The following is a 16,130-nucleotide window of genomic DNA, read 5'->3' as shown; positions in this document are numbered from 1 at the left end:
ATGCCAGAAAGTCCTCCTCAACAGGTCAAGGTAGGAATGCTTATGGGATGAGAAAGTGTTTCCATCTGTTATCATCTACCACGAGATAGTAGTCTTTCCTACAGCCTCTATCGCCAAGTTTCAAATCCACTCCCTGCCTTTGTACTGTTGTTGGATCAAAGGACACATATCATTCACATGACAATCCAGTGGAGAGGTAATGTGCTTTGATCTTGGCAAGGCACTAGACCAAGTCTCTTGAGACACCCTCGTGGTGGTCGGGTGGCGGGTATACAGCTCTACTGTGGGCGCCACTCACCTTAGATAACAGCATGAAAGGAAGACGTGGCCAAGCAAAAGACCACCGTCTGTATCTTTATACATATTAATTGAGACTAAATGCAGGCTCAACTAATGCATATAGTTAGTACACATTGTGTAACTCATTGGAAAACCATGCTCAATGGAGCACTGTCAGTGTGAGCAAGCAGGACATGGGCTCCCCTGTTATTACAGTTCATCTTCCTGGTTTTGGTTCATTCTTGTCTGTGAGGATTATTTGGATTTTTAGTTTATCATCTAATTGATCAACACCAATACCTAACAGCTATTGAGTGCTTACTCTATGCCAGTTCTATAAAGAACATCTTGGGGTCTTGGTGACCTCAAACTCAGACTTAGCTGCCCTGGCAACACAGGAAGTAGAGCAGAGCTATAAGAAGGCTCTGTGGCTTGGTTCACTGTGGGAAGCCATTTCACCTCTCTAAGCCTAGTTTTCTCATCTGTAAAGTGGCCATGATAATAGTACCTGTGTCATACCATTTACACACATATGTACACAAATATGTGTCTGTAGACATTTAGCAGCCTAGTGGCTGGTGTGTAGACAGCACTGAGTAAACATGGACACAACTGCAGAGAGTGTGATTGGGGGTCTGAGCTCCAAATGGCCAGGGTAAGGACCTGGTCTGACTGTGTCAGAACACATGAGGACTCACGTGCGAATCATAGAGGCACTCACACATTACCTCTCGAGCCAAGGCTCTCAGGACCCTCAAGGTCACCATGCAGAACAGCTCCACTCTTACCTACTGGGTACAGACAGAGTGTGTGTGCACCTGTCTCTGTGTCTGTCTGTCTCTGTCTCTCTCTCTGTCTGTCTCTCTCTCTCTCTCTCTCTCTGTCTCTCTGTCTCCCTCCCTCCCTCCCCCTCCTTCTCCCTCTCCCTCTCTTTCTCTCTCCCTTTCTCCCTCCCCGCCCTACCCCATGTCTCAGGGATTCTCAGTTGAGGGAGATCTTGTCCCTAAGGGGACATTTAGCAATGTCTGAAGGCATTTTTGGTTGTCACAACCTGCATGGGGAGCGGACTGCTGCTGGCATCTAGTGAATGGAGGCCAGGGATGCTGCTAAACATCCCACAGTGCCCAGGACAACCCCACAACAAAGCACTATCCAGCCCCAAATGTCAGTGATGCCAGGTTGAGGAAGCCTGCTATGCGGGCGTATATGTATGGCGGGGCAGGGGGATTCTCTGCATGGCTTTTACTTGGTAAGAGTCTAGGAAAAAATAGAAGACCAGCGTTATATAGCGTACCTGGAAAAAACCACCTGATTGCTAAGCACTCTGAAAAACCACATCCCTTAGGAGAACCCGAGTGTGGGGCCTGAGCCCAAGGCCAGAGGGGAGAATAGTCTGCAGAGAGTCGAAGCACCATCCACAAAGACAAGGTGTCTTGGGAGTTCTGAGTTGCTCCAGGCCTAATGGCATGAGGACACAGGGAAGCCACTTGGCTAATATGAAAGTCCACATGGCACTTGAGGATTCTTTTCTCCTTCAAGACCAAGTTTAATATTGATCTGATCATATTTCCCCTTATTACCAGGATCTGATTAGGTAACTCTAAGCCTCTGGTGAAAAATTGTCTTTGAATATTAGGGTGATTTGCCATTTTTATTGCTGTTTTTATAGATCAAAAAAGTCAGATATTAGCAATTCATGGTTCAACCTGCTGAGGATTGAGGGTGATGACTTATAATTTCTGTTTACATTACTTTATATCCTTCCTAGAGGAACTCTGTACAGATGCCCACATCCCTGTTCAAACCTCTAGGGAAACTGGGCATCTCAAGCTAAGCTGTTACCTGTGTCCTGAACAAGCAGCACTCACCAGGAGCCCAGCCTAGGCTGGCGTACCTGTAACAGACCCTTTCCCAGCAGACATAAGACGAGCTCCTGTGTTTTAACCAAGTGGCTTGTCCTCACCTTTTGCATCTGCCCAGTTGGGAGAAGAGAGATTCTTTTAAACCTGAGACCGTCCAAAAAACAGCCCCCATCCCCATCTGTTGGCTGTGTTCCTCAGCATTTAAAAAGGAATGGGGAACCTTGAAGACTTGCTAAGTAAAATAAGCCAGACATAAAAGGACAAATACTGTGTTATTCCATTTATACGAGTCACCTGGAAGAGGCACGTTCACAGAGACAGGAAGTAGAAGGGTGATTGCCAGGGGCTGAGGGGAGGGGAATGGAGAGTTGAACGCCACTGAACTGTACACTTAAAAATGGTTAAAATGGTAAATTTGATGTTATATATGTTTTGTCACAATTTTTTTAAAAGGAGCCAGCATGTTCATTGCCATATGCTGAAACCAGATTCAACCCTGATGTTCACCTAAAAAGAGGGAGTAGGGAAGTGCCTAATACTCCATCTTTACATTGTCATGAAACCTAAGTGAGATTAGGACATGGCATCATCAGCTGGGCTTCTTAAAATGTTTCCCTTTCCACCAGGGCCATCTTAGAGAGACCATATATTCCTGTTGGGCTGAGAGCACTTTAGTGACTTTTGAGTGTGTGCTAAGCCCTACTTTCCTTCCTCTGGAAGGATGAAATTTTTCAGCTTGTTGGAACTAGGTGTCTTAGGAACAGAGAGCTCTGTGTTCAGGCCCAGTAATCATCCTCTGGCATATTTTTTGTTTTCCAGGACAGCTACTAAAGCTTATCCACAGTCTCCAAAGACAACGAAACCTCCCTACCCAGGGTCTCCTGTGAAGTACCGCTTACCTGCCCTTTCTGGCCAAGACATGCCCAAGAGGAAAGCGGAGAAAGAGAAGAGCAACAAGGAAAGGGAAGGTACCTTGGCTCAGCAGGCTGCTGGCCCACAAGGAGAGGACGCCCTAGAGAAGCATGTAGTGGACAAGCATGCCAGCGAGAAGCATGCTGCTGCCACAGGAGGGAAAGCCGAAAATAGTGCAGGTAGATGCTGCCACCATGCCTTGGCTTTCCCAAGACGGTTCTCCTCAGACCCAATCCACATGCCATTCTCTCATGTTTTGGGGAGGGAGAGGGATTTTTCCCTGGGGACAAGTTCATCCCCCTTGTGCAGTTTTCTTGGGTTTGCACGTTGCTCCTGAGTTCTTTCCTTCAGTCTTCTGAGGGTCCCCTGGAGGAAATCTAGGGGCTGACTCCACTCATGGCTGTGGAAGCTCACGGGGAATGCTGAGTAAGACAGGCCCGCATCTGCACCTCACGCAAAAGAAGATCTTCCTTTAGACTTTCAGGCTTCTGTGATGCAGTGAGTTCACCCAGATGGTGGCTGCTGTGGCACTTGCTAGTGACCTTGTCTTTCCTCCTCATGTTTCTATTGTCTTCCACTGTAAAATGCATCCAGGGTTCCAGCCAGCCCATGACAGCTTCTCTTGCTTGGTGGTTGATTGTGCTAGTCTGGACGGCATTTCCCATCACCACACTGGGTTGGATTTTTTTTCACTTCCAACTGGCAGCTGCTGTGTGAGTGGAATCATTATGTTCGTTTCCCTTGATCTTTTCCTCTTGATGCCTCTCCTCTGGTGCAGCCTTGGGGAAGCCCACAGCAGGCACCACTGATGCAGGAGAGGCTGCGAAGATCTTGGCTGAAAAGAGAAGACAGGCCCGGCTGCAGAAGGAACAGGAGGAGCAAGAACGACTGGAGAAGGAAGAACAAGATAGGTATGCTAGTGCTCAGAATTTCGGCGTGATCTCATGTAACTGTTGTGTTGGAAAGAGCAACTTGCCTTTCTTTTTACAGCGTTAGTATTGATAAAACTTGAACAGAAGTATGGGAACCTAGAATGTCTGAACTACATGGAAGGTGTTCAGGGGACTGAGTCTTATATTAGATGTAATTATTAATAACAATGGAACTTTGTTCTTTTCGGAGGACCTGGAAACTCATAGCTCTTGGATCTAAATGGCACAGGCATCTTCCCATTTTCCTCTTGGACTTTGGGGCCAGGCAGGCCTCCTAGAGCTATCAGGGAAGTCTGAACTTTGTTTATAAAATGAGATTCTCCCTGGGAAGACAAGAGGTTCAAGATTCTGGTTTTGGTCTTGATTCTGATTTCCAAATTGTTTCCTCCATCAAATTATCCTAACTCATACCCCAAAGTGAGAGACAGAGGGGAGGGTTGAGCAGTGTCCCCTAGGCATAGGGTTGTGTATAGGGGCAACCTCATAGTCTAAGAACAGTGAGGCATGGGGAGTCCCATTTGGGAGCAAGACAAAAGACATCATTGCAGTGGTCCCTACACCTTGAAGAGCATCAGAATCATCCGGGGAATGCAGTAAAAACACATGGACTCAGCCCTGTTCTGTTTTAGTAGCTTGCCAGGGTTTGCGAACCACTGTGATGTTAGTACCAGGGTACTTTGTCACAATACAGACAGCCCTTCCTTTTCTGATCTTTTTATTTAGAGAAGAAAGCATGTTGAAGGACAAGGTCGATTTTATCATTAAATTGATAAAGCAAGCTGTTAGGCTCATCACGGAGTATAGTCCAATACGGTTTAGAGAATTAACATGACAGGAAGCAGGCAATGCTGTAGCACTTAAAGGCCAGCACCAAATTTAGAGTAATAAATAATAGAATATTATTGATCCTTTAGTGACCTTGGTAAGTCTTTGTGGTCTCTGAATACAGGTTTGATGATCTATTTTTTAAAAGGGACAGTGGGGTAGGTCTGGACAGTCCCTTCTTGAAATTCGGGACTTCTTTGATTGTTTTCCTGTTTCCAACATTTTGGTCAGTACAGACGTGTTTTGTTTGTTTGTTTGTTTTGTCGAGTGGCATGTTTGGGCTGGTTTGGGTGAGCCTTAAGGTGTGTGAAGGGAGGTCGCAAGAGATAAAGATGAATCACAGGACCTCAGATGTCAGGCCTTGATAATTGCAGGCCATGGAGATACCATGTAGGCTCTGAGCTGGTGAGTAACATGATCGTAGCCGTGTGCTAAAGAAGGTGATGTTCTTTACTTTCCAGCTACCACCCTCTGTGTCTCCCATTTTCTTCACAGCCCAGCTCCTGAAAGATTTGATTGAACTTTCTGTCTTTATTTTCTCAACTCGCATTCAGTCTTCAAACCTCACACCTACCACTCCTCCTCATTGCCTAACTACTAATCAGTTTCTTGGTTGGCTTTGGCCTTGTCAAGCTTGCCCTTGCTTCTCTGGCCTCTCCTTCATAGCCTCCTCTGTCTGCCCCTCATCCCCTTAAATGTTGCCTGGGCTCTCAGCCCTTAGTCCTGGACCAGCTTCTCTCCCAACAAGCTTTCCCGAGCAGCACTGCTCCCGCCTGTTCTGCCAGTGTCCCTGCCATCCTGCCAGTTTCCTATGGTGTCAAAAGATTTAGGGCCCACATTTTACACAGCAGCTTTCTGTTGAGCCTTTGTTGTGCTAAACCAACTCTGCTCTCATCTCACTTCCCACCTTCATTTTCCCTTTGTCTTGTTTTATTGTCTGTTTCTGAAGCTAACTGCAGCTTGCTTTCTAAATACTTTCTGGAACAAGGGAGGCACTAATAACACAAGTGTACTGATGACTCCTAAAACTATGCCTGTGGCCCGAGCTCTGTCTAGGGCTGCATTGTCCACTATCAGACCCTCTAGGCACATGTGGCCACCAAAATATACATTCAGTAAAATTCATTTCCCCAGCCACACCTGCCACATTTCCGTGCTCAAGAGCTGCATCTGAGTACATGTGGATCCACACCACATCGGGCAGCACAAATCTATAGATTGTTTTCCTATTCAACAGAAGGTTCTATTGGATAGCACTGGTCTAGAACCTAGAGACTGTATTTCCAGCTGCAATAAGTTTTCATTTGAGTGTGTCCCATATACATCTCAAATCCAGCATTTCCAAAGCAGAACTTAGTATTTTTTCCCCCAAACTACCTTTCTCTTTCATGAGCTCTGCATTCCCATCTCCTCAGGCACCCAGGTGAAAAGTCTCAGTGCCACTCTCAGCTCTTTCCTTTCCTCCTTCTTCCCAGTGGTTGTCGGGTCCAGTCTTCATCAGCTGTCACATTGACATCTCTGTTCTCTCCCTTCCCTTCCAGTCCCTCCTCTCCTTCCTCAGCTCCAGCCCCCATCGCTTCTCACCTGGACTGTATCTGTCATATCCCAACTGAGCTCCCTGCTCTGGGTCTCCTAGAGTTTGTCCCCTGTCCATGCTGGGTCCACACTGACCTTTCTCAAATAAATGTGATTGTTCTCCTGTCCTTTAACAAGCCAGAGACTCCCCTGCCCACTGGATCCACCCGAACCTGTCAACAGGCCTTCAAGGCCTGCCATGAACTGGCCACTACCTGCCTCTTACCCCTTGCTTTCCTCCAGACACCAGTGTGCAAAGCTCCCTGACATTCACCCATCACATGGCTGTACACCTCAAAAGCTGTGCTTTTACTTTGCCTCCACGTGGACTTGTGCTCCTTCCTGCCAGACACCTCTTCATTTCTCAAAATGCAGGTCAAGTCTTGCTCCCTCCCTGTACCTTTTCTGGCCCTGTGCCTGGGACAGAACTGACGACCCCCCACTCTTCACCCATACTGAGCCCAGCTGTTCAGTTGACTAACATAGCTTCATTTGTTTACAGGCCTCCTTTCCCCAGTTAGCACCTTAAAAGGCTGGGACACAGTCTTTGGATCACTGGTGCCTGGCGCTCAGTAAATGTACAAGAAAGGAACAGAAGGAGGAAGAATCCTGACTAAGAAACCATCGTAGTAGTAGGTTAAGAGAACAGAAGGGCTAAAGTAGTATGGTGAAGGCAGACCTGCAAAAGCCAGTGTCTGTGGACTTACACAATTCCAAAGAAATGGGCAGGTTTGAAGTTGATGCTGAGGTTTGATTCTAAGGTCTTAGGAGAATGGTACACCCAATAACAGGTAAAGAAAGGACATAAGGAATTCGTTTTAAAAGATAAAAATTATTCACTTGATTTTAGGTAAGCTTATGGTGTCTACAGTACGTTCAGATGATTGGAGATGGAATTGAAGCTTGGGGGTGTAGGTAAAAATTAGAGCAATACACCTGACCCCAAATGAGTTTTCCTCTCTCTTGCCAGAATGTGAAGCTTTGCATAGTGCCACGTGGGAGGTGAGGAGTGAGGAAGGAAAGTACCAGACAACCTGGGGCTGGAACACAGCGGCCACCTCTTGGAATAAGATCACCCTCACATCTGTTTTATGTTTACAGTTAATAGTTAAAGCCACAGAAATGTTGCCAGATAAAATAATTTAGAGAAAAATAAAGTTACTTGAGTCAAACTGTGGAAAGCCCAATTATTGTCACAAACTGGTAAGGGAAACACCATCCAAGTCAAGGATGGGGGAACCAGAACAGAAGGGCCAACCAGGAGTCCAGACAAGCAGGCCCTAAGCAGAAGAACAAAAGTTGGTCCATTCGCAAACACAACAGGGCCCAGCCCAGCCCCCGGGCTGTGGATGGCCCAAGATATAAAGTGAGATTCTTAGAGGTGGGGAAGGAAACCTTAGACCCCGGGTCCACCCTGGGGAAGGCACTGGCAGGAACTAGTAAGCAGGAGATCTTAATGGGATTCCTAGACGGATCACTTTAAGTCATGTTAAGAAGCTAAAATAGCTACTAGGGGTTCACATGAAAGAATATTCCAGCCAGACGCAATGGCTTGTACCTGTAGTCCCAGCTACTGGAAAGGCTGAGGTGGGAGGATCACTAGAGGCCAGGAGTTCGAGATGAGCCTGGGCAACATAGCGAGACCCCATCTTTTTAAAAAAATTGAAGAAAAGAGAATATTCCAGTTAGACAGCTCTCCATGAGCAAGGTCATGTAGCCAGGCTAAAGTTTCTTGTCAAAGCAAGAGTTAGCCCAGGCCAGGAACCACAGGCAGAGGTCTTCGAGGCTGCTCAGACCTGGCTTTTTGCTGCAGAGCCTACAGGTGGCAGGTGGTTTTGGTGAGAGCTAGGGCAGGTGGGGGTACATGCGATGTGGGGCAGCAGGATGTAGCAGCAGCTGAGGCAGGAAGGGAAAGCCAAGAGAGGTAGGAGAGAGCCAGGGTCATGCAGCCTCATGTAGCACAGGGCTGTAGGGAGAGCCACATGGGCGGGACTTTTGATAAGACATAGGCTTATCAAAGATGAGGGCTGTTGGTCTTGGGATTTAGGAGATGAAAAGAGATTTTGGAGGGAAATTGTTGAGAAGTAGGATAGAGACAAAGCAGCCTGAAGAGATGAGCGGATACGGGCCCAGAATATAAGCTGGCTGTTAAGCAGTCATGAATGGGAAGCAGCTGAGAGAGGACTGAGGAGGGTTGCTTGTGATGCCCGAGACATGAGCATTTTTCCAGGGCATGGAAAAAATGCATGCAGAAGGATGAAACTGACAAATGAAGGGAAGAGGGGCTAGTAGGAGGGACACAGCTGTGGAGGATGTGGAATTCACAGCACAAGTGGTGGCATTTCCATCTAACCAGAGGAACAAATGGGGACATTTCTGAGCAGTAATGTCATAGAGGAGAGTTTAAGAAGCTCAGATCGGGTGGCCTCAGTCTTCTCTGTGGAGCAGTTGGTGATAACCATCAACTATGGAAGATGACGAAGATTGAGAAAAGTGGCAATTGGGACTGTGTCCATAAGGGATCCAGGGGATGAGGATTAAAAGGCCGGAATGCAATTGCCAGCAGGCAGATAACCAGCCAGCCTTGTTTACGCCTCTCTCTAACTAGTGCTTGGCAGCCCAGGAGTGGTCTTGGAGACCACTCAAGCCTGGAGTTGGGCAGCAGAGTGACCTCCATGCCATCTCTGAAATGCTCACAAGGATACCCAAGGCCTGGGGGACACTGAGAGAGAGGGAAGCAGATACAAGTAGACTGCACAGCGCTAACCAGGGCAGGTCAGGAGAGAAAAAGGCAGAAGGATGGGGTGTGATCAGATCAAAGAAGATTAATGTTGAAGGTTAGGCTTGTTTTAAAATGAAAACTTTTAAGCACGTAAGAATAGAGACCAGTGAAACCCACATACTCGTCCCTCAGATTGAACAATTCAAGTTTAAGCTTGTGTCAGTGACATGAGGAAGGTTAACAGGGAGCGACAGAAAAGGGGGTGAGGTGCTGGAGTTTCCAACAGACAGGAGCCAATATATGAAGATCCTCCTCAAATGACCAGTGACAGGGACATGGGATGATGCATCCACTGAATGCCAAATGATGACAGTAATGCACAATTTTCTGGTACTTTGTACATAGTGAGGAAAGGGAGATGGACTTGTGTGAATGACAAGAACAAGGATGGAGAGGGTGACAGGACTACACACAGGGCCAGGCATAGTGGCTCACGCCTGTAATCCCAGTGCTTTGGGAGAATGGGGTGGGCGGATCACTTGAGCCCAGGAGTTTGAGACCAGCCTAGGCAACAAAATGAGACCTGTCTCTATTAAAAAAAAAATTCAAAAGTGATCCGGGCGTGGTGGCACTCACCTGTGGTCCTGGCTACTTGGGAACTGAGGTGGGAGGATCGCTTGAGCCTGAGCCTGAGCCTGAGAGGTTGGGGCTGCAGTGAGCTGTGGTGGCAGCACTGCACTCCAACCTGGGCAACAGAGCGAAACCCTGCCTCTACAAAGAAAAAAAAAAAAGGACTACACACAGAGCTGATGAACTTTGGAGGTTTAGTAATGACGGCAAGGGCGGTAGGCTCGGGGTAGCCCACAGCAGAGGGCGGCGGGGAAAATGATGAAATCTAATGTGCTGTCTGGTTCTTTGAGCAGAGACAGAAGGAATGCTCATCCTTGAAGAGGATTGTGAGGGACCTGGTTTCACACAGGGGAAACCAGGGTTGGTTGGTTGTTTTGCCAAATTTTACCTACGTTGGGGAAGCAAAGTGTCGTTAAGGGAGAGAACTTGGTATATAAGAGGATGAAGGGGCTGGGCGCGGTGGCTCAAACCTGTAATCCCAGCACTTTGGGAGGCCGAGGCAGGCAGATCACTTGAGGTCAGGAGTTCGAGACCAGCCTGGACAACATGGTGAAACCCTGTCTCTACTAAAAATACAAAAATTAGCTGGGCGTAGCAGCGCATGCCTGTAGTCCCAGCTACTTGGGAGGCTGAGGCACAAGAATCACTTGAACCCGGGAGGTAGAGGTTGTAGTGAGCCAAGATCACCCCACTGTACTTCAGCCTGGGCAACAGAGTGAGACTCCATCTCAAAAAAAAAAAAAAAAAAAAAAAAGGACAAGATTTCCATGGAGGTGCTATGGAAAGGACAAGCAGGGTCTCATGGGCTTGTGGGGATTTATATTTTGGGTGATAATGAGGATTATGGAGGTTCAGGGGCCATAAGGATGTTCTTACATGTGTGCATCTGGGCACTTCTGAAGTCCTGATGGTAAAAAACAAGAAACAGAGGCCAAGTGCAGCGGCTCATGCCTATAATCCTAGCACTTTGGGAGGCCGAGGCAGGCAGATCACCTGAGGTCAGGAGTTTGAGACCAGCCTGACCAACATGGTGAAACCCCGTCTCTACTAAAAATACAAAATTAGCCAGGCGTGGTGGCACATGCCTGTAATCCCAGCTACTTGGGAGGCTGAGGCAGGAGAATCACTTGAACCTGGGAGGCAGAGGTTGTGGTGAGCCGAGGTTGCACCATTGCACTCCAACCTGGGCAACAACAGTGAAACGCCATCAAAAAAAAAAAGAATGGATTTTCAGGTCCTGGAGATGAAGATGGCAGGTCCTTTATGAAGTAGCTTATACATTAATTAATATACAATGTATCCTTTGTGTGTTAACTTCTCTGGGACAATCATAATTGGCTCGTTAATAAAGGGTAAGAAATGAAATGGTATTTCAGTTAACCTTTAGATACATCTTGTTATTAACACATCCATTTTGGATAATCCTGTGTTGGACATACTTAGTATTTCATTGAGGAATCTAAGAAAATGGGAGCTTCTTTCTGATAGGTTCTATAATGCTCCTCTCCAGAATATCTGTTAATAATTTGAGTTGTTTCACAATGCTTTATAGGCATTGTGACCTAATTTAGTGTTATCACGTATTGTTACAGTCTGAGGCTAATATATTTAAGTATTTCTTTATCTGTCTTTTAAAATATTTCTTTGAATGAATACACAAAATATTTCCTTGGGTCATACATAGGCTATTAGCCTGCACAAGTTCTGAAGCTGAGCATTAGGATGGATGGATGCTCTTTTTAAGTCTTGACCTTTTTATAACAAATAACAGCATCCCAGTAAGTCATTGGCACATGCTTCCAAGTGAAGGTAATTTCTAAAAGACATACAGATTTATAGGTGCACTTTAAAGGACATTGGGGCTTGGAGAGAGGATTCATTTTAAATTGTAAAACAAACTAACATTTGAGAACCTTCTAGGGCCAGGCATTTTCATTCTCACAGTAAAGCCATAGAACAATAGTATAGCTTTTCCCATTTTTTAAATGGGCATCAAGAACATTGAGTGACTTTCCAGGTGGCACACAGTGAGTGGCATAATCAGAGTACAATTTGAGTCGTGCCCATACATCACATTGCGAGTGATTACCCAAGGAAAGTGACGTACATGTGAGGAGGAGGAACATTAGAAAGGTTAAAACAAGCTCTTGGACTTTGCATAATTTTCCCTTACTGCTTCGAGCTCTTTACCACTACACCATGAACCATTCATCTGACTGTGGATGAAAATGTCTAAATGCCACTTAATTTTCATATAGCAAAGAAAGCTAAAATAGATTTCTAAAGATTGCCAAAATAAATGGAAATAGATGTTTTAATTTATTAAATGTCAAGTTTCTGTTGAGCATTTTCTTCCATTTGCTGCTTCATAAGTCACATACCAATTAGAACCAAATTGGTATGACTTTTTGAGTTCACAGTCACTGCTCTTAAATTGCTGACTGGCACATTTGTGCCCATTGAGACACTTCCTATTTTTCCTAGCTTTCATTGGTTTTAAATATTTATTCTGCTTAGGTTTTAAAAGAATTGTCATTCAATAAGAATGATGGCTTGGCTTTCTCTGTCACCGTGGTCATTTGTTCATTGACTGAGGAGCATCTGTTTTCAATACAGTATGCGTTACACATCAACACATCATTCATTGCTGTATTACAGAATTTAAAGTCAAGCCTGGTTAATATTTTTTGGTAAATATATGGACCAGAGTGGATTTCCAGGAAGGATGAATCATGTTATTAAATGAATGCTCGTTGAAAGGTATGTGTGTGTGTTACCATGTGGAGCATTATTCTCGGCTGTCAGCACACAGTTCTCTGGCAGTTTGCTTTTCGAGCATGTCATCTTCTTCTAACAACAGTTGTATTCTCAAAAGGCTGGAGAGAGAGGAATTGAAAAGAAAAGCAGAGGAGGAAAGGCTTCGCCTAGAAGAGGAAGCCCGAAAGCAGGAAGAAGAAAGGAAGCGACAGGAAGAGGAAAAGAAAAAACAGGAAGAGGAAGAGAAAAGAGAGGCAGGCGAGGAGGCCAAGCGGAAGGCTGAGGAGGAGCTGTTGTTGAAAGAAAAGCAAGAACAAGAAAAGCCAGAAAAAGAAAAACAAGAGAAAGCCATGATTGAAAAGCAGGTACTCTATGAGCACTCAGATGGACTTTACTTGTTTTTTAAGGACCTTGATAGTAGGTACAATTAGTTAAATTTCAGTGACTCATAATGTTTACTTGAAGTTTTTTCTTAAACTCTCTGGGCTGGTTATTAAAAATAAGTTGGGGCAGTTGCAGCGAAGTTGGTAATGTTTGCCATCTGTCAGTTAGGGTTTCCCCAAAGGCAAATCCTGGGATAAGAATTTGGGTGCCAGCAATTTTTTTTTGCAAGCGAATCCCAGGAAGCTGGTAGAGGAATAGGAGAAAAGCCAATGTAAGTGCATTGATGCATGTGTTACTGTGGGTGACTGGAACACAGTCCCATTGGGAACCTCTGAGAGACTGTGGATCATGCTTTAGAATCGTCCAGCTGAGGGATGAGGAAACTGAACTACTTATCTACCACATCCTGCCCTTCACTGTAGTAGAAGGTCACTCCCTGGGGAATTAACTCTCTGATCTGGCCACGTGCACACTTCATGGCCCAAGCCTGCCCACAGACACAGAAAAGCCTTGGCCATGTGTGAGAACTGTCTGCAGGTGATTTGCATGGTGAGCCAGGGGTATATGAATGAGGTCCAACCATGTTTGCTGTGTCATACAGTGGTTTATGTAAATCCACGTTGAATATTGGAGCAGCATCCACTTTAGGGCAGATGATGAGATGAAGGAACATGTGCAAAGCCAGGGAATTACCACACTGTTTTCTTAGCTTATTAAAGCTTTGCCTTGATTTACCTGTTTCTGTTAGAAAGAAGCAGCAGAAGCAAAGGCCCGGGAGGTAGCTGAACAGATGCGTCTCGAGAGAGAACAGATTATGCTGCAGATTGAGCAGGAGAGACTGGAGAGAAAGAAGGTAAGGGCTGAGGGTCAGGAAGACTTAGGGTAAGTGAACAGGAAGTAAATCCAGTTCTCTTCTGCAGTGATTGGATAGAATGATCCTAGGATTGTCAGTTAGGTCAAGTTCATTGATACCACTGTTCAAATCTTCTATGTCTTTATTAGTTTTTTGCTATCTCGTTCTATCAGTTATTGAGAAAGATTGTTAAAAACTCCATCTGTGGCCAGGCATGGTGGCTCACACCTGTAATCCCAGCACTTAGGGAGGCAGAGGCGGGAGGATCACTTGAGCCCAGAAGTTCCAGACCAGCTTGAGTAATACAGTGAAACCCTGTCTCTACTAAAAATACAAAAAATAGCTGGGTGTGATGGCATGTGTCTGTAGTCCCAGCTACGTAGGAGGTTGAGGTGGGAAGATGATCTGAACTCGGGAAGTTAAGCCTGCAGTGAGCCGAGATCATGCTACTGCACTCCAGCCTGGGGAACAGGAGTGAGACCCTGTCTCAAATAATAGAAAAAAGAATAAATCCATCTGTGATTATGGATTTGCCCATTTTTCCTTTCAGTTCTGTCAGGTTTTGTTTTATATATATTTATTGTTGATATGCCTTTGTCTCTAGTGATATTTCTTGTCTTAAAGTCTACTTTGACAGCCCCCTGCCTTTTATTTTTTTGAGACAGTCTCACTCTATTGCTCCTGCTGGAGTGCAGTGGTGTGATCTCGGCTCACCACAACCTCCGCCTCCCAGGTTCAAGCGATTCTCCTGCCTCAGCCTCCCAACTAGCTGGGATTATAGGCGCACACCACCACACCTGGCTAATTTTTGTATTTTTAGTAGAGATGGGATTTCACCATGTTGGCCAGGCTGGTCTCGAACTCCTGAACTCAAGGGATCCTCCTGCCTCGGCCTTCCAAAGTGCTGGGATTATAGACGTGAGCCACTGTGCTTGGCCTGACAGCCCTCTTATGATTAGTGTCTGTATGTCAAATCTTTTTCACCCTTCTACTTCAAACTTCTTCTGTGTGTTTTTATAAGTAAAGAGCATATAGCCAGGAATTGTTATTTTAATTCTGTTTGACAGTCTTTCTCTTTGTCTTTTAATTGGAGTGTTTAGTCCATTTACACTAACTATACTTATGGGTAAAGTTGGGTTTAAGGAGACTGATTATAAAGGAGTATTCTCATGGTGTCCTAGGCCCAATGTGGGCTTTGTATTGCTGTAGGCCTGGGACCCAGGAGACCAGCCTGTGGCCTTCTTTCCTGAGATGCACCTCAGCCTCAGCCTCACTTTCTGCAGGGTGGTCCTCTTTAATGGCAGGTGGTAATTTGTTGATTTATATGGAGCCTAAGGAGAAGGAGAAATATGGGATATAAATTGAATATTGATTCTAGATACGTACTAGTTAACTTCTCAAGCATTTGACCTTGTCCGTGGAGCCAGAGGTGTACATCTCCAAAACTAGTGGAAAACCTTTCTGTACTTGTTATCCTCTTCTGACATTTGCCTCTTACAAGTTTTCTGAGAAATGTGACTTTGCATGTAAACCAAGCTACTTTTATGTTTTTGGTCTTATAGTCCTCTTACTTGATTTTTTCTTTTTTGTTTTTAGAGAATAGATGAAATCATGAAGAGAACAAGGAAAAGTGATGTGTCTCCACAAGTGAAGGTAGGAATTCAGATGACCATTTTAATAGTTTATGTACTAAGTAGAAAAGAACAGCAGAATACACTCAGTGAAATTGTAGGTCTTGGAGACGATTAGCCAGAAAAAAATGCAGTTTTCCTGCTTTGTTCCTGGCTAGGTTAAGGAGGGTTAGGTATCTGAAAAGAAAGAGGGGCTTCAGAGGTGGGATGGGTAAAAGATTTCCTTAGAGTCATGGGGGGTGGGATGAAGAGAGAGGCATAGTAGTCCATGAATAAAAAAGAGAATCCTGACATAAAAATACATAAGAATAATGGAAACACAGCTGAAGATTTAAAGAATTACCACAGAACAGGCAGATGGTCCAGGCTCAAAATATCATCAGATGCTTTTAAAAAGCACTTTTTTCTGTGTGATGTCAGCCTTCCCTCATTTCATTCACCTTCCATTTGTTTTCAGAAAGAAGACCCCAAAATGGGGGTCCAGCCTGCTGTGTGTGTGGAAAAGAAGACAAAACTGGTTGTCCCCAACAAAATGGGTGAGTGTGACTTCTGGTTCTTGGGTTCTTCTTTTTAGTAGCAAAAGCTCGTAAGACTTGGTGCAGGGTAAACAGACCCATGGATCCCAAGAGGGTGACTGCTGGCAGGGGCCTGTGCAGTTTCCCTTCCCTGGGAATGTGTCTCCAGCACAGGGACTGTCAGCTCCACTTGGGAACCCACTGGGTTCCTTGGTTACTCCCATAATCCCAGCATAGGAGGCACTCTGGCTGC

The 16,130-nt window shown here is 45.4% G+C and overlaps 1 protein-coding gene across 15 annotated transcripts in view; it reads left to right on the top strand.

Moving 5' to 3' along the window:
* Nucleotides 1-16,130, top strand: part of MAP7D2 (MAP7 domain containing 2) — a 109,905-nt gene that overhangs the window by 87,849 nt on the left and 5,926 nt on the right. For all 15 annotated transcript variants that reach the window (XM_063721023.1, XM_054544133.2, XM_063721024.1 and 12 more), the window contains 6 exon segments: nucleotides 2,961-3,232; nucleotides 3,832-3,964; nucleotides 12,613-12,859; nucleotides 13,627-13,731; nucleotides 15,328-15,384; nucleotides 15,820-15,898. In XM_063721023.1, coding sequence (XP_063577093.1) covers nucleotides 2,961-3,232; nucleotides 3,832-3,964; nucleotides 12,613-12,859; nucleotides 13,627-13,731; nucleotides 15,328-15,384; nucleotides 15,820-15,898 — 893 coding nt within the window.

The sequence above is a fragment of the Pongo abelii genome, chromosome X, assembly GCF_028885655.2.
Source record: "Pongo abelii isolate AG06213 chromosome X, NHGRI_mPonAbe1-v2.0_pri, whole genome shotgun sequence".
NCBI lineage: Eukaryota > Metazoa > Chordata > Mammalia > Primates > Hominidae > Pongo > Pongo abelii.
The sequence above is the reverse complement of the archived record's forward strand: the minus strand, read 5'-3'. Positions and strand labels throughout refer to the sequence as shown.